The 25,791-nt window shown below is 42.8% G+C and overlaps 1 protein-coding gene across 1 annotated transcript in view; it reads left to right on the forward strand.

Annotated features, from left to right (window-relative positions):
- Positions 1–685: 685 nt before the first annotated feature.
- The window catches only part of gdpd5a (glycerophosphodiester phosphodiesterase domain containing 5a), a gene marked incomplete at both ends in the record, with an annotated part of 74,956 nt that continues 49,850 nt past the window's right edge, over positions 686–25,791 (forward strand). The window contains 5 exons of the mRNA XM_083633764.1: positions 686–802; positions 21,930–22,033; positions 22,122–22,215; positions 22,316–22,375; positions 22,476–22,574. Of these exons, the coding sequence (XP_083489890.1) occupies positions 686–802; positions 21,930–22,033; positions 22,122–22,215; positions 22,316–22,375; positions 22,476–22,574 (474 nt within the window). The remainder of the gene's footprint in view (positions 803–21,929; positions 22,034–22,121; positions 22,216–22,315; positions 22,376–22,475; positions 22,575–25,791) is intronic.

The following is a 25,791-nucleotide window of genomic DNA, read 5'->3' on the forward strand; positions in this document are numbered from 1 at the left end:
TGTCTTGTTTATCCTATTTTTGGCCTTCTGCGCTTTCTTGCGCCACTTTTTTGCTTCTTCCTAATAATAATAAGATAATAAAATATAATAATAATAAGTTCAGTGTTTCTGCCTGTGTTGCTGTCGTAGTGTAAAACGACCTAAAGGCAGAGCAGGTGGTGACATGAAAGTGAGTGAGGAAAGGAGAAAATACTGAATAATGGCATCACAACAATATAATCTCATGTTAATTTAAAATGAGATATTCCTCTAAATAGGGCTAAAACACATCCGGAAAACATTTTAAAAAAATCTGGCAGCGCACTTGCGGGCACCACCGAGATTCCCTTCCTTGCAGCAACCCCTACTTAAATAGAGTTCCAGCGTCCCTGCCCCTGGGGGTCCCCGGACACCACTTTGAGAACCAGTGCCTTAGATGGCTGACTTCTCAGTGGCTGTTAAAAAACTTTTCCATATTATTAGCCGGCCTGTTCCAGACATGACTCACTAAATAGTATGTTGACAGCTCTTCTTCTGACAGCTGTTGTTACTCCAAACACGGCTCAAGGCTGTCAACATATTCCTGGTGTTTTGTAGAAATATGACGTGGTGTGTAAAGGTTTGAGCTGAGTGTTTGGTGTTCCTCAGGGTGCCCGGTCCGGTGTGGGATGTTAGTGGACTGGTGGCGAGCCTTGGCTGACGGAGCATGGTGAAACACCAGCCCTTACAGGTCTATGAGAAGCAGCACTTTTTGTCCTTCGTCACTGGGATCTATGGTTGCCGCTGGAAACGCTACCAGCGTTCCCATGACGACAGCTCCAAGGTAAGAACATATTATCACCAAGTATGGATCGAATAATAATGATCGTAACAATTCTAGTAATAATGGGATTGTTCTATTATCAACAACAGCAATAATAACTAGAATGTCTACATTTCCTACCGAAAATGTAATTGTGCTTGCGTCCTCGCCATGCACCGCCTGGCTTGCAAGGTCCCTGCCCATGCAATTAGGGGGACTAATGCTGCCTTCCAGACACCTGGGACGTGGGTGTTTCCCATTGGAAAAGTCCCAGTCCCCACCTTCAACACAACCCTTTGAAACTGGTGGAGCCTGGGCCGGTGGAGGTCAGGAGTTTGGACTTAACGTCCCCAGATCGAGATGATGGCTTGTGAGCTGGAGGTGGATGGATGGAGTCTATATGAGTGTGACAGGAGCATCTATGAAAGGAGAGCAGAGCAGTTTTCACCTGTCCACATGCAGCAGCATGACCGAAGCGTCAGATTAGCTCGCGAATAGCGGCCAAACCGCTTGACAAAACCCTTTGCCAAGTCAGAGCATGTCCTCAATGAGCCGCTCATTTTGAGGTATGGCATGTCTATGTCGTGTGAAAGATGTGGGAGTTATTACGCGTGGAACTTTGTGGCAGATATATTCCGGGCCTTGCCCCCCTTAATTTTCCACCCCGAGTCCTACGCCGCCATCCGTGAGTGTTGCCCCCCTTAATTTTCCACCCCGAGTCCAACGCCGCCATCCGTGAGTCTCTACGAGTTACGGTTGCGGAGATACGTTGCTGTAGCGCCCCCCATAGGCAAACAATAGCGCCCCCTACACGCCAAATGACACTATCTCTTCTGAAATCAACTCAGAAGTGTCAAGTGTCATACAAGAAGGAAGGCTGGCCATAATGAGAATGAATCCGCACTTCCTGCCGCCCTTCAAAATAAAACCATTTAGAAGGGACAGGCACTGAATGCTGATATAGCGCCCCCTAAAGGCTAAATGACAAAATACTTCTGATATAGGCTCAGAGTACATCCCTCCACACCTGTACCAAGTTTGGTTAGCATCGGACGATTTTTGTGAAATAGGCCCCACCCACAGAAGATTGGAAGTGGATTATATCGCAATGGTGTGTTTTTTTTTTTAACTTCCAAATCAGTGTTGTGCAGGACACTCCCAACATGATGTGTGCGTTGGTTTGGTGAAGATTGGACAAAATTTCAAGGAGAAATGGCAAAAAAACTGTTTTGGACAAAATGCAAAATGGCCGAAAATCTAGTCAGACGGAAATGGGCGTGGCCTAGTTGAGTAGATGCGGGAGGACCCAAGGAATCCAGGGAAAAAAGAATTTTGATGATAGACCCTACGGTTCAAAAGTTATGGACCAAAAGGTAAGGAGGGCTGTTATAGCGCCACCATATGGTCAATTGGTGCAATTTTTTCGGGGATAGTAAAAGACCCCTCCGTGCACCTCCCTACCAAGTTTGGTAGCTCTAGCTGTTATGGTTTCTGAATGACAGCTAATTTACTGCAAGATTTTGCAAGATTTTTCCAAACCCCATGCAAGTCAATGGGGAAAAAAATGGCGCTTAATGGCGAATTGTGGCCAAACCGCTTTCACAAACCCTTAGCAAAGTCATAGCATACATGTCCTCAATGAGGCGGTCATTTTGAGGTCTGGCATGTCTATGTGGCGCAAAAATTGAGGGAGTTATTACGCGACAAACTTTTTGGCAGATATAAGAAAAATAATAAGTATGTGGGATTTCAAGATTGTGCCTTGCTTGTCAGCAAGCACAATAATAATAAGTATGTGGGATTTCAAGATTGTGCCTTGCTTGTCAGCAAGCACAATAATTATTGCTTTTATCTCGGAAACGGAAGGTGCAATCGTGATTCTGCCCACCACTAGCGTACTTTTTCACCCCGATTCCAACGCCGCCATCATTGAGTCTCTACGAGTTACGGTTGCGGAGATACGTTGCTGTAGCGCCCCCCATAGGCAAACAATAGCGCCCCCTACACGCCAAATGACACTATGTCTTCTGAAATCAACTCAGAAGTGTCAAGTGTCATACAAGAAGGAAGGCTGGCCATAATGAGAATGAATCCGCACTTCCTGCCGCCCTTCAAAATAAAACAATTTCGAAGGGACAGGCACTGAATGCTGCTATAGCGCCCCCTAAAGGCTAAATGACAAAATACTTCTGATATAGGCTCAGAGTACATCCCTCCACACCTGTACCAAGTTTGGTTAGCATCGGATGATTTTTGTGAAATAGGCCCTACCCACAGAAAGTTGGAAGTGGATTATATCGCAACGGTGCATTTTTTTCAAAAACTTCCAAATCAGTGTTGTGCAGGACAGTCCCCACGTGATGTGTGCGTTGGTTTGGTGAAGATTGGACAAAATTTCAAGGAGAAATCGGAAAAAAACTGTTTTGGACAAAATGCAAAATGGCGGAAAATCTAGTCAGACGCAAATGGGCGTGGCCTAGTTGAGTAGATGCGGGAGGACCCAAGGAATCCAGGGAAAAAAGAATTTTGATGATAAACCCTACGGTTCAAAAGTTATGGACCAAAAGGTAAGGAGGGCTGTTATAGCGCCACCATATGGTCAATTGGTGCAATTTTTTCGGGGATAGTAAAAGACCCCTCAGTGCACCTCCCTACCAAGTTTCGTAGCTCTGGCTGTTATGGTTTCTGAATTACACCTAATTTACTGCAAGATTTTGCAAGATTTTTCCAAACCCCATGCAAGTCAATGGGGAAAAAAATGGCGCTTAATGGCGAATTGCGGCCAAACCGCTTTCACAAACCCTTAGCAAAGTCATAGCATACATGTCCTCAATAAGCCGGTCATTTTGAGATCTGGCATGTCTATGTGGCGCAAAAATTGGGGGAGTTATTACGCGACACAAAAGTGGATAGCAACTATAATAATAAGTATGTGGGATTTCAAGATTGTGCCTTGCTTGTCAGCAAGCACAATAATAACAGTAATAACAATAATAACAATAACAACAACAATAATTGTAGGTGCTGCACAGCAATGGGTCGTGGCCGGGCACAGACAGAAATGCTCACTTCATTTTTTGCAAGTCCAAGTCAAGTCTCAAATCTTTTAGCTATAATCTGCTGCATGCAATCCAGTCTGCTTAGAACACTGCCATTAGTGACAGGGCTGAGGCAGAAGTAAGGCTGCAGCAGGTGAAGTGCATGGCAGTTGAACAGAGAAGCGGAGAGAGAGAGTAGGGACAGTGGAGCTAGTGGGCAGAGAGAGATAGACTGAAACATTGCTTATTTATACTTTGGCATGTATGACATCACCGATGACATCATAGCAACAACTATGACATCACCCACCCAGTCTGCTCAGCCAGGAAGGATGACATCATTGATTAAATCATCACTGATGACATCATTGCTTCAGTGACATCACATCATTAGTGTAATTACGGTAATTACGGTGCTCTTTAGGCTATTGATACGTCTCAGGAATAATTCAACACATTTCCATCAGTGTGGTTCTGAAGGCCCAAGAACCAGAACCAGGTCAGGTTTTGTCCGTGGCAGCACACCTAACGTGTAATCACCCACAGCAAAGCTTTTATTCAGCCCCAGTTTTAGATTTATTGGGGTGGGGTGAACTGGCTGGTTTTGATTTCGATTGACCTCACTTATTCTGGCTCATGTGTATGGGTTTGTTTGTAAATGCTTCGCGAGTACATTGTGTGTGTGTGTGTGTGTGTGTGTGTGTGTGTGTGTGTGTGTGTGTGCGTGTGCGTGTGTGTGCGCGTGCGTTCGTGCGTGCAGTTATGCAGTAGTGTGTGAATGGAATGGATACAGCATACTTTTTTGCTTTTTGTTTACCTCCTTTACTCTTCTTGATGGTCATCATTTTGCTTGCTTGCCTTTTTGATGTATCTTTTGGCTGGGTTGTTAATCTCAGTTGTTTCAGGCCCGCATTGAGTGTAGTTTACATGGTTGGGCGGCGGTGGCTCAGGAGGTAGAGTGGGTCATCCACTAATCAGAAGGTCGGTGGTTCGATCCCCAGCTCCTCCGCATGTCGAAGTGTCCTTGGGCAAGACACTGAACCCCAAATTGCTCCCGATGGCTGTGCCAGCACCCCAGCTTGCCGCCTTCGGTGCCGCCTTCGGTGTGTGAATCGGTGAATGTAGGCACATTGTAAAGCGCTTTGGATAAAAGCGCTATATACATGTAAATGCAGTCCATTTACCATTTACATTTACCATTTACCATGGTGGACTGATTTAATGGTTAAAAAAGGGGTTTTAAAATTAAATTCTGTCCTGCTGTGAAAAGTGGTGACAATGTAATGACAATGTAAAAATGTGAGGTTAATTTTACTTTAAATGTGAAAATATATTCAAGAATGTTTACAAGAAATATGTCAGAAAGCAATCTACTGATATGATCAAATCTTTTGGAAGTCGATTTTATTGATTCTTTCAGTATAAAACAAACTGAACAATAGAGTTTTTCTGTTTACATTTCGTAAAATGCTTATAGAATTGGTTTACTTGGTCAAACCAAGCGATGCAGCTGGAACCAGGAGAGACCATAGAACATTTCACTGGGACCAAAACTTTGCGGTTTGGTCCCAGTGTTTAAACCGGAAGTGCATGGGCATGACTTTGCCTCTCTATATTAGAAATCTCGCGCGCTATGCACGTGAGATTTATAGGCTCACCCACTGTGCCTATCAGTGCCTATGACATCATCAGTGATGTCATAAGATGATTTTGCTCTTATGACACACCTATGACATCATCAGTGGGACAAAAATTTAAACAGACAGACATGGATTGCCCACTTGCCCCTTATATATATAACCCTATACATATATACAGTACATACATACATACATACATACATATATATATACATATCTATATATATATATATATATATGTAAGGGATAATGTATTGTGAGCCGGTGATTACTGGCGAAATAATGACCGACAGGTGAATGATTGAGCCCGACGCGCAGCCCGCTCCCACCTGAAGGTCTTTGTGTGTCGGCTCCCAGGTCAAGCAGAGTCCTCAGCGTCTCCTGGTGGCCACAACAAGCAGCACAGTGCAGCGAGGATCACTGCTGCTGGATCACTTCTGCTGGATCACTTCTCTAACACAAAGAGTCAGTGCTGCTGGATCACTTCTCTAACACAAAGAGTCAGTGCTGCTGGATCACTTCTCTAACACAAAGAGTCAGTGCTGCTGGATCACTTCTCTAACACAAAGAGTCAGTGCTGCTGGATCACTTCTCTAACACAAAGCGTCAGTGCTGCTGGATCACTTCTCTAACACAAAGAGTCAGTGCTGCTGGATCACTTCTCTAACACAAAGAGTCAGTGCTGCTGGATCACTTCTCTAACACAAAGAGTCAGTGCTGCTGGATCACTTCTCTAACACAAAGAGTCAGTGCTGCTGGATCACTTCTCTAACACAAAGAGTCAGTGCTGCTGGATCACTTCTCTAACACAAAGAGCCAGTGCTGCTGGATCACTTCTCTAACACAAAGAGCCAGTGCTGCTGGATCACTTCTCTAACACAAAGAGTCAGTGCTGCTGGATCACTTCTCTAACACAAAGAGCCAGTGCTGAAAAAGAAGATAAAATCGATGTATCAAGTGCGCAACAGTAAGCATACTGGATTCAAGAGACTCAAGCTCAGCTGATTACAACGCTGACTCATTTATCGGCTCGTTTATTCATCTGCCGACAAACACGCCAACAGACAACATGGATTCCCCCCCGGGCTCCAGTACACCTGTGGAGCTGACCGGCCTAGAGCAAAACAACCTAGTTGCACTCGCAAGTGGGGAAGACCGAGGCAATCGGAAAAGAAAGAGGCTGTCCAGCCATGAGCTGCTACAAAGGCCCGAACTCACAGACACTGAATATAGTCTCATCGTGCTGATTGAAGAGAAAATGCGCCTACTCGATAAGCTCAACAAACTGGACATGTTGGACGCGCTGCAAACAGAAATAAAAGAATTGAAAGAAACAATCTCTGCTATGAGATGTGAAAATGAAGAGCTGAGAAACGGTTACCGGAGTATGGAAAGAGAAATGTATGAATTGAAAAAAGAAAAGGAAACTCTGAATGAAGCCGTGACGGATCTGCAGTACAGATCGATGAGTGATAATTTAATTATCACAGGCATACCTGAAGTCCTGGGTGAAGATGTGGAAAAGCAGGTTAAATCATTCTTCCAAAAGGAGCTCCAACTCTCAGAGGAAGAAGTAAAAGATATCTCCTTCACCCGTGCACATCGGCTGGGGAAAAAAAGAGCGTTTGCGGAAGCGGCCGCTTCCACAATTATTGTCACTTTATCACCAAGAAAGAAGAAAGGGGAAAAAAGCAATTTTGGTTGCCGATAGGCTATGGGCCCTATTCTCCCACAGGCCTTCGGCACTAATACGGGCCTTAAACGCAAAAAAACGTGCCTTGCGCCTGTTTTGGGACGATATCAATATGGCTTTACGCTGCCAAATGCGCTTTAGGCCGAATGGGCGTGGCGCAGTCCCAGAATGGGCCAGAGTGGGCGTGTCGGCGCTAAATACCGGCGTACTGCTATCTTCCGACCTGGCGTACATTTAGCGCTTTGCGCTTTTGAAAACCAGGCCTATTCAGAGTGCGCCAGTTGCGCGGAGCGCTCCCCTCTGGCTCTCTCCCTCCCCTCTGGCTCTCTCCTCTGTCACCCTTCTCTGTGTCACTCTCTCCCTCTCTCCTCAGTCTGCCAGGCACAATACCGACTGTCTCTGACTCCCTCGCTCAGAGTCCCATAGAAAAAATAAGCTGTAAGTTCACTGCAATGTGAATGTCCCAACATGCATCGTGCTTCTCCATTTCGCTACTAAATAGCAACCAAATGAGCCGAAAACCTATATTAAGGGAGGATCTAAATAATGTGTAATGGTAAGACAACCTCCAATTGTAGAACATTTCAATATTGGACCAAATCTGAGGGAGGGCCACCGCTCAACCCAGCCAAGTATCGGCCAAGGTGCTGGAAAAATAACTAGAGTTACAAATATAAAAGGAATTTCCGCACACTTGAATCTGTACAGATTTCACATTTATTAAGCGAGCTTTCGGTCGACTAGACCTTCATCAGAGCATACAGATCACAAATGACAGGCAGGCTTAAGACTCCTGCTCTGGTCATCAGCAGTATGCCAAACACCTGTGCACACTCAGGTAGAATCAACACCTTCTGGGATTTGTAGTTTTTGGTGTTTGTAGTTCTCAGGCTGTGAGTCCCACTGAAGGGACCTACCAGACTAACTGAAAAAAAGTGTAGTGGAGGATCTAAATAATGTGTAATGGTAAGACAACCTCCAATTGTAGAACATTTCAATATTGGACCAAATAAAACATCAAAATGAAAACACCACCCTATGTGAAACATATATGTCCTACTGGGGCTATAAATATCCCTTGTCGATTTAACGTGATTTAGATAAGTGACAGCGGAACGCGCTTCGGAAGCTTCTACTGTCATCTGCTATACTGTGATGTCCGCTCCAATAACTTGGCCCTACTCCACATTTAGTTTTACAATAAAAACACATTTATGCAATGACTTTACATAATGTAGGCTATATTTATGTGCATCATCCTTCCTGCAGCAGGCGAGAGAAAATGATATCTTTCTGGACAAACTTTCACCAATCTAATAGGCTATATTTTTCTAGCTGATGCATTTAGAACATTATTTCCACTTTGATCTTGCTATAGTGTAGCGTATTTACATGCTTGCGGTATTTAAACTGCAGTTAGATTGGTTTGAGAAGCATAATAATATGGAATAATAGCCTATACTGGAGACAGACAAGACTGGATGAAGGGAGGGGGGGGGGGGGGGCAGAGCGCTTGGCTTTCGTCTGGTTTTGCGGGACCAGTGGAATTGGAGCTAAAAAGGCAAGTGTGCGATTCGTTTATTGCACTTATCCAATGAACTGAAGGTGCATAATTTTACGCTTAAAAGGCGTGGTTGTAATGGTTGAGGCTGCGTCTAGCGCCAAGACCAAGATATCAAGTGCGCTGGTCCACGCCCACTGCGCCAGGCGCTCGGCGTAGAAACTAGGCCGATGCAACGATAGGGGGCTATATGTGAACGATAAACTATATATGGATCCAGATCTCACTCCCTGGCTTAAAACACGACACTGAGCCCACTGTGGCCTTTTTTGGCGAATTAATTGGTATAAGGCCAGGCTGTATCTATTTTCTTTTTAAAAAGTAAATTTTTGGACTAACCTGGATGGCAATTTTGTTTGTCTAAATAAGTAAAACACCAAAAAAATAAGGAGAAAAAGGAGTCTGCACTATATGCTGTCAGACTCGCCAAATCATTCTTTTGTTTTGGTTTTGGTTTAGTTTTGTGAAATGAAAATACACGTTTTGTTTATTTGTGTTTTGTTTTTCTGTTTTATTTGTTTTGTTTTTGTTTTATTTCCTAGTGTTTTTGTCTCTCTCTTCCCTCAGCCAAATTCCCTTTATTCCCTCTCAGAGTTTTTGCCCTTATTTTTGTTTTGTTTTGTTTTCAAGAATCACACATCAAATATATGGAAGACTAAAGTATGCCTGAACTATTGATATCAAGCTTTAATTGCAATGGATTAGCTGATAAGAAGAAAAGGAGAGACGTTTTCACGTGGCTTGCAGATAAAAACTTTGATATATTTTGTCTTCAAGAGACTCACTCTACTCAATTGGATGAGACTATGTGGAGAAAAGAATGGGGGGGTGATATTTATTTTTCACATGGATGTTCAAATTCTAAAGGTGTGATGATAATGTATAAAAAGAAGGTGGATATTGTGATCAAAGAAACGATAACACATCCTGCAGGTAGAATCATTATACAACATATTTTTGTGGACAGCCTGGAATTTGTACTGATAAATCTGTATGCGCCTAACTCAGACGATCCACTTTTCTTTGAAGACATTGTCAATAAACTGCAAGGAAAAAGTCTTCACGATAAGAATTTAATAATGACAGGAGACTACAATACTGTATTGGATGTTGATTTAGACCGAAAAGGCACACAAACTAAGAACTATCATTTTAAAGCATATAGGGCTCTATCGTTGCAGCGGCGCAGTTTCTAGGCCGAGCGCCAGCCGCAGCGCAAAGCAGTGGGCGTGGAAAGGCGCACTTGATATCTTGGTATCGGCGCTAAACTCAGCCTCAACCATTATAACCACGCCTTTTAAGCGTAAAATTATGCATTGTCCGCTCATTGGAGAATTGCAGGGAAGAGACACACGCTTGCCTTTTAAGCTCCAATTCCTGGACAAATCCGGTAAAACCAGACAAAGCCAAGGGCTCCGCCGCCCCCCCCTCCCTTCATCCGGTCTGTCTATCTCCATATATAGGCTATTATTCCATATTATTATGCTTCTCAAACCAATCTAACTGCAGTTAAAATACTGCAAGCATGTAAATACCGTAAAATACCAATTATTAGCCCGGCGTTAATTGACAAAATATGTAGCCAGACCCCGCGTCAATATGGGACCTGCGGCAGTTTGGGACCTGCTTTAATTATTTTTGTACAAAAATATTGCTCAGCAAAGATTGTAAATAGTATGAAATTGTTTATTTAAACCATTTATTTTAATGAGTTGGCTACAGTCAGCACCCCACACAATTGCTTGTCTATGGGGAGAGCCGCGCCTCCCTCTCAGCGCAGCAGAGCACATTGCATGCCAGTTCTGGCCTGTACATGAAATCAAATAAAATTTGAGCTGAACTGTGACCTACCGGTATTTACCACTAAACTTTCTCCGCTGAAGGTGAGAGAACATGATCATCATGTGAGCAGATTATTTGTTGCATGCGCTGCCTCCTCCGCTGTTCATCACTCACGGAGCACCCTCTTCAGTAGCGCACATGTGAAAGAGCGGTGAAATAAATACCAATTAGAAGCGGACTTCTATGCCCGCTGGCAGGGAAATATACCATAGGCACATTTCTCAAAATAATTATTACACCAGAGATGTCGGTTTTAGTGTATAAAAATCTTCAGGAAATGCCTACACAATTTTCAGAATCATCAGATGTTGAGGGAAAACGAATTTTGATCAGCAAGTTTCGTGCATGTGTTTTTTTTCCTCGTTGTTCCCGTTTCCTCGTTGTTCGTATTCTTCATCCGATTTTTCTTCTTCATTGTGTTTGGGAGATGCATTCAACAGGATGTCGCAAAGGTAAAAAGAAAACATTGAAAAAACTAACCGGGCGTCAAATTGGGACCTGCTTTTATGTACAAAATATGTATCCAGACCCCGCTTATATATGGGACCCGCGGCAATTTGGAAGTCGGCTTCTAATTGGTATTTTACGGTACATGCCTATAATGTCAATTATCTGAATGAAATAATAATACATATTAATTAGGAATATTAGTAATATTAGTAGCCTAGCTAATTTCGGGGGGGGGGGGGTAATAAAACGTAGAGCTATATTACACATAAATGGGGATTATTATGATAGCCTAAACTAAATTTATGAAACTGCATTACAGCTTCACCCAAAGCCTGAGAAGGGTTGCAATCTTATATTCTATTGTATTCTAAAGTATTTTTTTCTATATATTGTATTCTCCATTCACTTTCCTGTCCCCGGTGCACAGAATCCTGCTTTAGGCCTGCTTTTCAAAAGCGCAAAGCGCTAAAAGTAGGCCAGGTCGGAAGATGGCTGGAAGATAGCAATACGCCGGTATTTAGCGCCGACACGCCCACTTCGGCGCATTCAGGGACTCCGCCACGCCCATTCGGCCTAAAGCGCATTTGGCAGCCTAAAGCCTATTGCTATTTTCCCGAAACAGGCGCAAGGCACGTTTTTTTGCGGTTAAGGCCCGTAATAGCGCCGATGGCCTGTGGGAGAATAGGGCCCATAGTGCCATCTCTAATATCATGACTTCATTAGACTTAACTGATATATGGAGACTGCAAAATCAGGCAAGCAGAATAGACTTTTTTTTAACATCCTTCTCTTTGACCACAATGATAATTAAAGTTGGGATTAAGGAGAGATTTAGGTCAGATCATCACCTCATATTTTTGAGCATTTGTACCACTGCCTCTCAAAGGGGCCCAGGCTATTGGAAACTAAACCAACAATTACTAAAGGATAAGGAGTTTATAGACATAACAAACAAATTCATAGAACACTTCTTTATAATAAACAATAATACAGCAGATCCTTTGGTTATATGGGATGCGTTTTAAATGCTCACTGAGGGGGCACTGCATTCAGTACAGCTCCAGAAGGATAAAAAATTGTGTAGAGAAAGAAAAAACACTGATAGCTGAAATAGAAGACTTAGCACAACAGATAGATAACAATGTAAATGTGACAGAAGACCAAAAGCGTAGTCTTGAGTACAAAGAAAAAGAATTGGAAAGAATATACTCTGAGAAAGCAAATATTACATATCTAGGAAATAGAATAGAATGGTTAGAAAAGGGGGAAAGACCAACAAAATACTTTTTAAATCTACAGTACAAAAATGCTGTAAAGAAAAATGTATTGAAACTTATAGTAGGAAATAAAACTATTGAAGAACCAGTGGAAATTTTGACGGAACAATATAAATATTTTTCGGAGCTGTACTCATTTCAGAGTCCTCTGGTGGGGGTATCGCATCAAAATATTGGTCTCAACCTTCCAAGGGAGGCCAATGTCATGTTAACAGAAACCGACAAAGAATCTTGTGAAGGCTTTATTACAGAACAGGAGTTGCACCAAGTTGTTAATGCTTTAAAAAAAGGTAAAAGCCCGGGAGCTGATGGCATTCCTGCCGAATTCTATGAAACCTTCTATGAATCTGTTAAAATACCGATGCTTGATACTTTTAATTGGTCATACAGTAAAAAAAAACACAACAGGAAGGTTTAATTTCATTGCTGTTAAAACAAGACTCTGGTGGAAAATACAAGGATCCGCTCTCTGCATATTTACCGTAAATTCCGGACTATAAGACGCACCGGTCTATAAGCCGCGGGACCAAAATTGACTATTTTTTTCTTCTATAAGCCGCACCGGTCTATAAGCCGCGGGTGTTTTGATGTTTAATTACCATATGAAAGGGTTCGTGCACAGAGAGGAATGTCGGGAAAGAGATGGATGTTTGGGGAAGCTCCCATTTATTAACATTTCAACAAAACAAAACAAAAGTCAGGTCACTAATCCCCAGACAAAATCACACAACAATAGGCTATATGTGCAGCAAACCTGTAACCAGAGAAGTCAAGTCACTAATCCTCGTCTTCCTCTTCTTCCTGCGTACTGAAACCACCAAAGTCCTCATCTTCAGTGTCGGAAACGAACAGGTTCAGGGTGGCTTCGTCAACCACTCTCCTCTCTCCTTCATTGTCACTCAAAACCAACGAACTCCTCTTCGTCACTGTCGGCATCGAACAGCCTCTGAAGCCTCTGACGGCCCTCAGCGCCAGCTGTGGCGGCGTCATCCTCTTCATCCCGCAGCAGTCCAGCGTTTTGGAACCCGTTGGTGATTGTGGATGTTTTCACACTCCTATAATATTCCGCTTCTACTGCTCGTCTTGTTGTGAATATTCCTTGATCTTCCTTTGTGTGAATTCGCCGAAGTTTGTGATTTTCTCCTGGTAGTCGGGGGAGGGAGTTGGCCGAGTGGCCGTTTGCTTACCGTAATTACCATATGTAAGTGGTCACGCACAGAGGGGATTGTCGGGAAAGAGATGGCTGTTTGAGGAAGCTCCCATTTACCGTATTACCGTAACATTTCAACAAAACAACATAACACAACACCACCGTTGTTTATTTTTACAGTGCACACAGTGTCCGCGGTGTGGTGAAAAGAGGGCAAGAGAGGAAATTAAAACAGAAGTGGATTTATAGTTAGAAAGAGTGCTAAAGAAGAGAGAATTCCGTTTTTTATTTTTTTATTTTAGTTACTCACAGTACTATTGACCAGTCCAACTCAAAAGATATTCGGCAGTTTCACTTTGAGCTCTTGTTCCGCCGCTGTCCATCAATGGTTATGACGAGTCTCGCTGGGTACAGTACGCCAAAGCGATATCCATTGACTCGATGATGCTGTTGTATGTTGCGCGTTTCTGTTGCACCAACGCGGACGGTGAGGGGCTTCTTCCCCGCAGCCTGGAGGATGAGTTGACGGTCGGGCCAGCGGAGTAGGCAGATGAAGATGGCCCTCGGTGGCAGGCCGGGGTCTGGACGTGGCCGAGGCGCCCGGTGTGCCCTGTCCACCTCTGGTGGTTTCTCGCCTTCCTTCAGGTCCAGGATGTAACACAGGATTTTGCCACGAAAGCGTCCATGTCACCCATCTCAGCTCCCTCTTTTACATTGATCAGGCGAATGTTATTTCTTTTACTCCTGCTGATTAAGTCATCAACCTGCGTGTGCAGGGTTTCGATTTTGCATTTTATCCATTTTCGGACTCACTGTGTTGTTTTTGTCCTCCAGTGCGCGGATGCGCTTTTCCGCATTATAAACTCTGTTCACGGTTGCCTTAGTTTCTTTAGTGAGTGAGTGGATGGACTTCTGCACGTTTTCAAACTTGTTTTCAAGCTGCTCAAAACCTCTGAGCGATGTCGGACTTAATCGATAGTGTTTCACGGAGTAAAAGTTTAGCCCAAGCCGTGTATCTCCAGCCTCCAGCAGGTGAGTCATTTCCTCATTCATGGCGTGATTGCTTCGTCTTTTTCTTTCTGCTTACCTGTGTTGTGTTATGTTATGTTATGTTATGTTGTTAAAAGAGGGCAAGAGAGGAAATTAAAACAGAAGTGGATTTATAGTTAGAAAGAGTGCTAAAAAAGAGAGATTTTTTTTTTTTTTTTGGAAAAAATCCATAGATAAGCCGCACCGTTATATAAGCCGCAGGGGCCAAAAAACGGGAAAAAAGCCACGGCTTATAGTCCGGAATTTACGGTATTTATTTTATCAATAGAAATGTTAGCTCTGAAAGTAAGAATGAATAAGAAAATAGAAGGTCTGAAAATATATAATCTGGAATCAAAAATCTCAATGTATGCTGATGATGTCAATTTTCAAATCTGACCAAATGTTTCTTCCTTCACTGCAGTGGTTGATGAGTTAAATGCATTTTCAGCTATTTCTGGTTTGAAACCTAATTATGAAAAATGTACTGTGTTAAGAATTGGATCTTTGAAGGGTACAAACTTTGAGCTGTGTTGTAATCTGCCATTAAAATGGTCAGATGGTCCAGTGGATGTTCTAGGTATACATATCCCTAAGAACATAGAACATATTACAAAGGAAAACTTTGAAAGGAAGCTTCATAAAGCTGATAGACAACTACAGGCTTGGAGAATGGCAAATTTAACTTTATATGGAAAAATAACGGTGATAAATACTTTAGTTATTCCTCAGTTTGTTTATATTCTTATGTCATTACCTTCACCAGGAGAAGAGCTGTTTAAAAAATATGAACAACATTGATTTAAATTTTTATGGGGTGGAAAACCAGACAAAATTAAAAGGGCTTGTCTATATAATGATTATGAGCATGGTGGGCTCAAGCTGTTGAGTCTTAGAGCTCTCAACTTTGCACTGAAAGCATCTCTTATACCTAAATTTGTTTTAAATCCACAGTGGTTCTCAGCAAGATTGTTGATATCATTTCATTCACTTTTCAAAAAAAACTGTATCCTTATTTTCAGCTAACTCCTTTTCAGTTTACTTATTACTTATTATTAAAGAGAAAGTATTTTCCATATCTATCAGGCTTTTTAGAAGAGGTCATGGTCAGCTGGCTTCAATACCAATATCATCAACCTGAATCATGTTGTGAAATTCAAAGCCAATTGTTATGGTACAATAGAAATATTTTACTTAAGGATACACCTATGTTTATTGAATCAATGTTTGAAAAAGGAATATTATTTTTGAATGATCTTTTGAATAGTGGGGGTGAAATCATGTTGTATGACGAGTTCACAGTAGTATATGGTAATGCTTGTGACTCCTTTACATATAATCAACTTTTTGCAGCTATACCTCAGACCTGGAAAAGGAAGCTATATTAAATACAAAACAAATGGTATGCTGCCCTGACATAAAGGATACAACATGGATAAATAAGAAAAAAATAAATAAAAAAATGTATCAGTTTCATATGTATCTTAAAAAAATATGTGCAGCACCAGTAGCCATTCAGTCAAAATGGGAGAATATGTTGGACATGTGTATCCCATGGGACAAAGCTTTTTCTTGTATTTACACAATTAATAATAATTTTACAATTAAAATTAATCTATAGGTACTTGCCTACGAAAAAGATGCTTAAAAAATGGAGCATCCAACAGTGTGACGTTGCATTATTTTGGATTAAAATTGAAGAATGGATTTCTGTTTACAGCACACATTTCTATAGCTGTCCTCTAACTATAATGTTTGGGGATTTAAGGGATGATGAAGAAGGAAAAGACCTGAATAAATAATGTTGTAATTATGATGGGGAAAACATATATATTTAAAGCTACGAAAATATACCAACTAGATATTGAACGTTTTAAAACATTTCTAAAATTTCAGTGGATTCTTGAAAGGGATATTAATAGAAATAAAAAACAGAATTTAATTTACGAACGTGGGTGGGAAACTTTGAGTCGGGGTGAGGGTTGGAGCCAAATGGACATAGGCTGAGGAAATGGTTTTGTACTTTTTTTTTTTTTTTTTTTTTTTTGGATTTAAACTTTTGTTTACTTTAATGTATGCTTTTCTGCTGTATAAGCAATAACTATTTTCTTGGTATGTATGTATGTATGTTTTTTGTCTTTTTCCCTTTCATGTGTCTGAGCTGTTTTTGTTTTGTTCATATGTTGTTTGAAAATGAAAAATGTATAATAAAAAAAAAAAAAAAAAAAAAAAAAAGAGCCAGTGCTGCTGGATCACTTCTCTAACACAAAGAGTCAGTGCTGTTGGATCAGAGGCCAATCACAAACACACAGCTGCCTCTCTCCCCAGCCAATCACAAACACACAGCTGCCTCTCTCCCCGTTTACAAAGCATCATGTAGTCAGACGCACAACGCTTGTCTGTTAACAATGAATGCTGTCTCCACACTGACACAGTGATATCTCACCCTCGCCATGTCTGTATATTTATGAACAGCTTAATGTCTTCTAAGGCTCAGCTTATCACTGCTCTGACTGAGCCTCTGCCACACCAGTACTTACAGTACTGTTGACAGTGGTGGCTCCCCTATAGACGGTTTTCACCAGAGCGCAACCCCACAGCACTTCCTTTTTCTCAGCATTCGGCAAACTGCTGAAATATTCACTCGACATAGTTACTTTTGTTTTCGCCGCTCAGCTGTATAGACGGTTTTCACGGAATGATCAGTCCTGCACTTGAATGTTTTTTTTTCTTTTATGTCCATAGCAAACACTGCAACAGGAAGTGAGCGGGGGTTCAATTTAGACTGTTTTTGTTGTCAAGTTAAAACCGTCTATAGTCACTCCAAGAGAACTGGATTGTGTGCAATAGAGAGCCAAAGTGAACGTCACTTCCTGCTTCAGCACTGTACCAGAGATTTTCATCCGCCATTTATTTTCCCATAGACATTTCGTAAAATGCTTATAAAAATAGTTTTACTTGGCCTCTCTATGCATGTGTGTAGTACACCCTGCTTGCATATTAATGATATTATCAACTTTTATGTGGTGGAATAATGTAAATAGAATATTTGTTTGTTGTTCGTGCAAGCTGGGTCAGCCACACTTATATCCCTTGATTAAGCCCTTGATTGTCCATAGTTTGGTTTTTGAATTTTCTCTTTTATACCAGAAATGGTTTCACTCTCAGATTGTAGGTAGAGACACCACTGACTGATGTTTGTGATTGTTAAATTAAGGTATTTCTATTACTAGCTACTACTGGGACTATTAGCTGGTTGCTATATAGAGATGTGTGATAACTGTACAGTAAGTTCCCGATAATACGATTCCCCTGTGAATGCTAGTTTTGCAGTCCATTATGCATTCTTGTTCAGTTGTTGTTCAGATATAATAAAGTGCATAATTAATGTGCATCACTATACTGTACTGTATAATGAATGCAGAATCACGGCACAATTTAACCATGTACACTGATTGTGACAGCTTTTATTTAATTTTTAATTTTTTATCTCTCAGTAACCTCAAGCTCAACTGACACTGACCTTGTCCCCATACAGAATATGCTGCAGACTAGAGTACCGAGGTAATCAGTTAACGAAGGAAAGTAGGACGGCTCTGTCATGCTTCCATCAGGATTTATGGGTGGCGTCAGAAGTGGGGTGACCATGGATGTATTAAAAGAACTGGATAGGGGACGAGCCACGCCCACCCATGCATTTGGACGAAGGCTGCTCACTGGCGCATGAAGCCATCATGGGGGAGTTTTCTTCCTGGTTTTACTTACTAACCAAGGCGAAGTGCGCATGTGTGCCATGACGTATTCCATGACGTCTCCCACCCCTCCCACCCATGGATGTAGATGGAGATGAAGGAAATACACCCGTATACGGCTCTTAGTGGCTTCTGAAGAAAAAATGCCCCATAAAAAATTATTTGATAATTAAAAGAGTAATTTTATACTTTGAGTGACACCCGGAAAAAATCACCCTGGGTTTTACAGCTGCCGGGGTCCCCATGCAAGTGGATGGGAATTTTCCTTTCTGGGCTGCATGGCGTCACGTGACTTGCAATACAGAGCTTCGCCACCATGTTCAAATGGCTTCACAGCCCAGCGCTATTCTTGGGGGCTTGGCTCTGACCTTTGGAGGCCATACAGGACTCAGGAAGTGTTAGCTCAGACTCATGCTATGACTGATAGGCTTGTCTCAATTACACTTGGCTGAGGCTCTGTTTAAGACCCCACACACACACACACACACACGCACGCACGCACGCACGCACACACACACACACACACACACACACACACACACACACACACACACACACACACACACACACACACACACACACACAGCCACTTGTACATATCAGCCCTTTCTCCTTCCAACTGGGTTCCCACTGTGTATGGAATTTGTGGAATAGCATGGAATTTAAAGAGGGCTATTCCAGACAGGGGAAGTCAGGCAATTTGAGAAATGCTCTGGCAAAGTCGAGGAATTTTACAAACGGGTCATTTTACAACAGCAAAGCAGAATGTCTTTCACATTGTGCTTCACACACATTCATTGCATTAGATGGTGGGTTTCATCTGTTTTGCTCCACGGGAAGGACAAGGAATCCGATTTCTAGGTCATGGAAGTGCGTTGACTCGGGTTATGAAAAGCCATCGAAAGGCAACTGGCTTTTACATCAGGGTCACAGTGGGAGAACCCTGCCTTAATGAATCATTACTTAACGCTGTTCAGGCAACCCTATCGATGTGTTCCAACCTATTTATTTATGTCGATGGTTCCAACCTGCAGCCGCGAAAGTATGGGCAGCGTTGTTTGCGGAAAGATGAACAACGTGACTGGCTCACTGCCTCACAGCCATGTCCTGTCACCTGACTTACAGCTTGCTGCTAAACCAATTAAAAACAGCCCCTGCTACTTTGTCATATCCCCATCTTCTGCTGTCCTGTTTTTCCTGGCCGCACCAGACTAGAAGATACTGTATCCCCAGCTAGTGTGCCCTCTCCCCTCTAGGTGGCTCTGCTGTCTAAAAGTGAGACCTCTTACATATCTTTGTGTTGAGAGCGGTTAGCATCGTCAGTGTAGCCGTTTGCTCCCTGTCCACACGAGTCTCATTATTTCCAATAGCTCATATTAGCCTGGTGGAGGTGGTGAGGCCAGGCACAGTGAGGCCAGGGCCAGGCCCAGTAGGGCCAGGCACAGTGAGGCTAGGCACAGTGCAGCCTGGTGGAGGTGGTGAGGCCAGGCATGGTGAGGCCAGGCACAGTGAGGCCAGGCATGGTGCAGCCTGGTGGAGGTGGTGAGGCCAGGCACGGTGAGGCCAGGCATGGTGCAGCCTGGTGGAGGTGGTGAGGCCAGGCACAGTGAGGCCAGGCATGGTGCAGCCTGGTGGAGGTGGTGAGGCCAGGCACGGTGAGGCCAGGCATGGTGCAGCCTGGTGGAGGTGGTGAGGCCAGGCACATTGCAGCCTGGTGGAGGTGGTGAGGCCAGGCACAATGAGGCCAGGCACGGTGCAGCCTGGTGGAGGTGGTGAGGCCAGGCACGGTGCAGCCTGGTGGAGGTGGTAAGACCAGGCACAATGAGGCCAGGCACGGTGCAGCCTGGTGGAGGTGGTGAGGCCAGGCACCGTGCAGCCTGGTGGAGGTGGTAAGACTAGGCACAGTGAGGCCAGGCATGGCGCAGCCTGGTGGAGGTGGTGAGGCCAGGCATGCTGCGGTGCAAAGCTGATCAATGCTCAACAGGATCTGGTGACTGGCCGGCCGTACACTCCCCTCCCCCCACAGCATTAGCTGCTAATCCTGTTAATTACTGAAGAGAGGTGTCCTTGAAAGCAGCAGAAACGCGCTTCTATACCTTTGGCCCACAAGTCAAACCAGCTAGAGGACAGCTGAGAAAGCACAATAGTGATTCAACCTAGGGCTGAGCGATATATGGACAAAATCAAATATCACTATGTTTTTGAACAAATACATCGATATCGATATTGCGACAATATTGTAGGGATGACTATTGGTGCTTTCACAAAATATTTGCACAATGAGATCAGCAATGTGGATATAGGCTAATGACTAAGTGGGTAAAGGCAAATAATACAACAGCTACAACAGTCTGGTAAGTTCAGAAAATGATATTATTTTATTGTAATGCCAGTAGGCCCCATCTTATACCCGGGAGTTGAACATTATAAAACACATTTCCTGGCATACGCAGGCAGTTGGACAACCTGGTAAGTTCTGAAAATGTGTCTATTGTGTTATTCCAGCTATCGTTATCGGTTGTTAGGTTATAGTAATATTAAGCCGACAAATAATGCAAAACAGCCTGCTAACACAAGCGACTAATGCTAGCCTGCATCCGCTAAAACCATTGTGTATTAAAATAACCGATAACGTAGCTGGAGTAACTAATAAAACACATATTTTCTGAACTTACTACTTCAGTCGCCAACCAACGTTACTTCCTCGCGCACCTTTCTCAAAACAATGTCCTTTTTATTGCGGTCCATCGATATGTCTGGTAGATAACAGATCAAGCAGTACTGTGTCTTGTCTATGTAAAACTAACGCTAGATCTATAATATGAAGAGCCTGTCCAGCCAATGACGGCTTGAGACTGGCTGCCACAGCTGTCAATCATCCCTTTTTATATGTCAAATAACTAATTAAAAACAAACTGATCCGAAAAATGACCACTTGCACTTTACACATGATAATAACTATCTAAAATGATACAAACCACCGTTGGAAAAAAAAAATCTGACGTGTACAGTGATTATTTCTGTTGTGATTTCCCCATCCACTAACATGGGGAGGCGGGCCTTGTGACCTATACTGGCACCTGCCGCCAGAGTGGTGATCTAACATGCAGCGGCTTCACTGAACGGGACCAGATCCTCTGTCCATTTATATATGCCGATGGTCCCGACCTGTAAAAAGTGAATTCGGTTAACCAGGTCGTCCAGCTCAGAATTACAGATTGGAAATTCGGGTATCATCCAGAGCTCCGCTTTGTCCGAGTTGACGTCATAGCCACATCAAAATGGCAACTTGTGTCGTTAATGGTAATCACAGAATTATTATAAAGGTGTTTATTGACGTTTTAACACAAAATTTGATGTCTTAATTATGTAATGTTAACGTTAATGTGTTTGTGTCATCTATGTTTCCCTCTGATGTTCTCTTAGCATTGTTAGCTAGTAGGTAGCTACAATGCTAACTGAACACAGGTTGCTGTAGCAACCTATAGCCTGTGTTGGGATTCCCCCAACACCCCCCCCCCACCCACCCACCCCCCGAACGGGAAGTGTAGCGTGAACGCAAATATGTCTGGGGTGGAGGTTCCGTGTTGAAACTTCCGAGTTGTCTTGAATGCGGTATAAACACCCGTTGTCTGGTTAAAAAAATCAAAACTTAGTCTAACAAGTCCTCACAGTGCATTGAATTAAATGGTGCATCTTGCTGTCTTGCTTTCCAGTGGGAGTGTACATGGTTGGTGATCTTGTGCAGCTCCTTCCTCCTGCTGCTCTTCTGGGCATACTTCTGGTTGGTGGCTCAAAATGATTTCAACGAGTTCAACTTGTGAGTCCCCTGTCATGTCCCGCTTTGAGAAAACATGTGACCCGGAAGTGAAAAGCTGCCTCACCAAATCTCCCCTCTCCTACCTCAGGTCAGTGTACAACCGCTCTGGAGAATGGAAGGACGAGACCATCCCCATCCTCGCATCCACCACCGTGGGATTCAGCTACATAACCTTCCTAATGGTAGCCACGCATTTCATACCATGATGCAGTAGATGTTTGCATACTTTTGCTCCTGATGGTTAAGAGCAGTGTAACTTGCTGAACTTTGCTTCTCTTCCAGATTTTAGCATTTTTTCATATTTCACTGGGGCAGCAGCTGAACCTCTACTGGGTTCACAAGGTACTGTGACTTGTATTTTCTGACTATAGCGTATGGCCCCTCAAACTATTCTGTTATCAGACTGGTGAGTTGAACCTGGTGTGTCTGGTTCTGTCTACAGATTGGAGTGTTGGCTACGCTGCTCACCACCATCTCCGGTGTGGTTTCTGTCGATGATATATGGGGGGGCGAGTGGGACATCGTCCTTATATCTCTACAGGTCAGTCTGTAGGAGAATACAAACCACATGAATGGGATTTTTATCATGTTTAATCTCACTATACACTAGAGCCCGACCGATACTGGATTTTTGAGGCCGATACCGATATTAGGGAGTACAAAAATACCGATATCGATATATCGGCCGATATATATATATTTTTTTCAGATTTTTTTTATCCAATTTCTTTCCCCCATTAGTGCTAATTTTTAATTTATTTATCCTGGTTGCTGCTCCACCCTCTGCCGATCTGGGGAGAGCCGAAAACTGGCTCCATGCTTCCTCCGAGACATGGGCAGTTAGCCAGCCGCTTCTTTTCACCTGACAGGAGAAGTTTCACCGGTAGGACATGGGAGGATCACGCTATTCCAACGAGTTCCCCTCCCTCCGAACAGGCGCCCTTAACGACCAGAGGAGGCACCACATCAGCAACCCTCAAATATCGAACACTTGACAAAGATATGAGTTGACATGAATTTAAATATGTAATGTAGGCAAGATATTTTACAGCTTATTAATAAACTCAATGCAATGAAACAGTAAACTTAACTGGGAATTTAATAATTATAAATAACTAGTATAGTGGCATATTATCTCCCCAAACTTCGTCTTACACCACTTCTTATTGCTGAATAGTGAAACTTATTCTTGTACGCGTGTCCATCCGTTCTACTTTATTCATGTTTTCCATTTCCATCCAAATGTAATAGCCTATGCAGCAAATTACTCACCAATCCAGGGACCTTTATGGTGCATCATGTCGATTTATTGGCAGAAATCCTTGTCCAATACAAGAGAAAACACGGCAAAAATATATTCCAAACAGTCCAGTAAGATACTCCAATAGCATCACATTAGGCTACAGCTTGGAACAACGGTCACATTGCTCATATTAGTCACGTTAATCAGGTTAATCACGTTAATCACGGTCAAAAAGTTGTGTCGTTCCGCACTAATCAGCATCTTCTTCCACACTGAACGCTCTAGAGGTTTTCACACTACTTCCCAATAATGCACATGCGCAGTAAATAACAGATATATGTAGAAATAAACACAACTATAAAAAATGCAGGATAAACAATATTCTATAAATGTTGAACTATACTGAAAGAGCAACATACCAAAGTTCTTAATTAAAAATAATTAACCAAATATTAATACAAAATTAACTAAAGTGCAATTCACATGAATTTGGCTCTTACATTTCCGGCCCCAATAATTGTAACACAGAAAGGCATTCAATTATTCACAACAATGTAATACAAAAGAGCCAATATAATTTACATACTTAACACAATGGCAATGTTTCGTAGTTTTCTTTGTAAACGCCTTTTTTCTTCTTTTTTTTTTTTTTTTTTTACATACCTTTTTTTTTTTTTTTTTTTTTTAAACAAACTTTCAATCACCGTAAGTAGGTGTCTTACATGGTCATGACACTAAGTGTCTGCCTCACAAAGAAGGCACAGCTTGTCAATAGGTCTCTCTAAAGTGTTAGTTTTAGTCTTAACCACCACGCGACGAACCAGTCCCTTCGCGTCCTGCATGGTTTTAACTAGGGATGTTCGATATTGGCTTTTTTACCGATATCCGATATCCGATAATGTCCAACTCTTAATTTCCGATACCGATATCAACCGATATCAACCGATACCGATATAAGCTGGCTTTTTTTCCACCAAAATTTCACATAACAAGTTACATAATGTAGCTTAATGTAGCTGAAGAGTTTAATATATAATATGCATGTTGTGTTAAAGTTGTAAGTGTTAGAGAAGCGAGCTTGTGACCAGAAGGTCGTCGGTTCAATCCCCAGGACCGGCAGGATAAATCTGGGTGGGGAAAGTGAAAAGGCAGCGCTTGCCCCTCCCTCATTACCACCACTGAGGTGCCCTTGAGCAAGGCCCTTAACCCCAACCGCTCCAGTGGAGCTGCTCAGTGGAGCTGCTCAGTGGCCAACATATCAGACTGTGGTTGTACTGGTCAGCTTCCAGGTATGAATGTGTGTGTGAATGTGAACAGGGCACTCCTGAAAAAGAGAGCATTGCTCTCAGTGAGACTCCCCCTGTATTTAAAAAAAAAAAAAAAAAAATATCGGCATGAAAACCGATACCGATATTTTCCGATATCGATTTTTTTATGCTAATATCGGCCGATAATATCGGACATCCCTAGTTTTAACTACAGTACTTTGCCCAAAACCCATGAGTTACGGGGGGCAGAATCATCCATAATCAAAACAATGTCACCAGGAGAAAGATTCTGCTTAGCTGTAACCCATTTTTGGCGCTCCTGGAGAAGAGGCAGATATTCATGTACCCAACGCTTCCAAAACAAGTCTGCTAGATACTGAGTCTGCCGCCACCTGCGGCGAGCGTACATGTCATCATTGTGGAACAGACCTGGAGGCAGCAAAGGCTCCCTTTTCATTAACAACAGGTGATTGGGAGTCAAAGCATCCAGATCATTTGGATCATTAGATGACGTTGTGATCGGCCTATCATTGATAATAGACTCCACCTCACAGAACAGAGTGTGAAGACACTCGTCATCCATTGTCTGCTGTTGTAGAATGGAGTTCAGGATTTTCCTCACTGTTCGGATTTGTCGCTCCCAGACTCCCCCAAAGTGAGAGCCGGCTGGAGGATTGAAAATCCATTGTATTCCCTTTTGCATGAGAGTGTTCTGTATTTGTGCTTGGTTCCACTGTTGTATAGAATCCTGTAGCACACGCTCTGCACCAACAAAATTAGTGCCATTGTCTGAGCGGATGATAGAGACCTGCCCTCTTCGGCTGATGAAGCGTCAAATTGCCTGTAGACATGAATCAGTGTCCAGTGTATGTGCAACCTCTAGGTGCACAGCTCTCGTAGCCAGACACGTAAACATCACACCGTATCTTTTTACAACGCTGCGTCCTCTTTTGACCTCAAATGGTCCGAAATAGTCCATGCCTACATTTGTAAAAGGTGGTTTGTCTGGCAACAGCCTATCTTGTGGTAGGTCCGCCATTTTCTGTTGTCCAGCTTTGACGTTAACTCTCCTGCAGATGACACATCTTGAGAGGTATTTCCTTACTGCAGAGTTGGCTGCAGGAATCCAGTATCTCTGCCGTATTTGAGAAAGCATGTAATTTCTTCCTGAATGTCCGATTCTCTCATGTATGTCTTGTAGGATAAGATTGGTCACATGTGAATCCTTTGGAATGATTGCTGGGTGT

This window comes from Poromitra crassiceps (genome assembly GCF_964638095.1).
Source record: "Poromitra crassiceps genome assembly, chromosome: 1".
Classification (NCBI taxonomy): Eukaryota; Metazoa; Chordata; class Actinopteri; order Beryciformes; family Melamphaidae; genus Poromitra; species Poromitra crassiceps.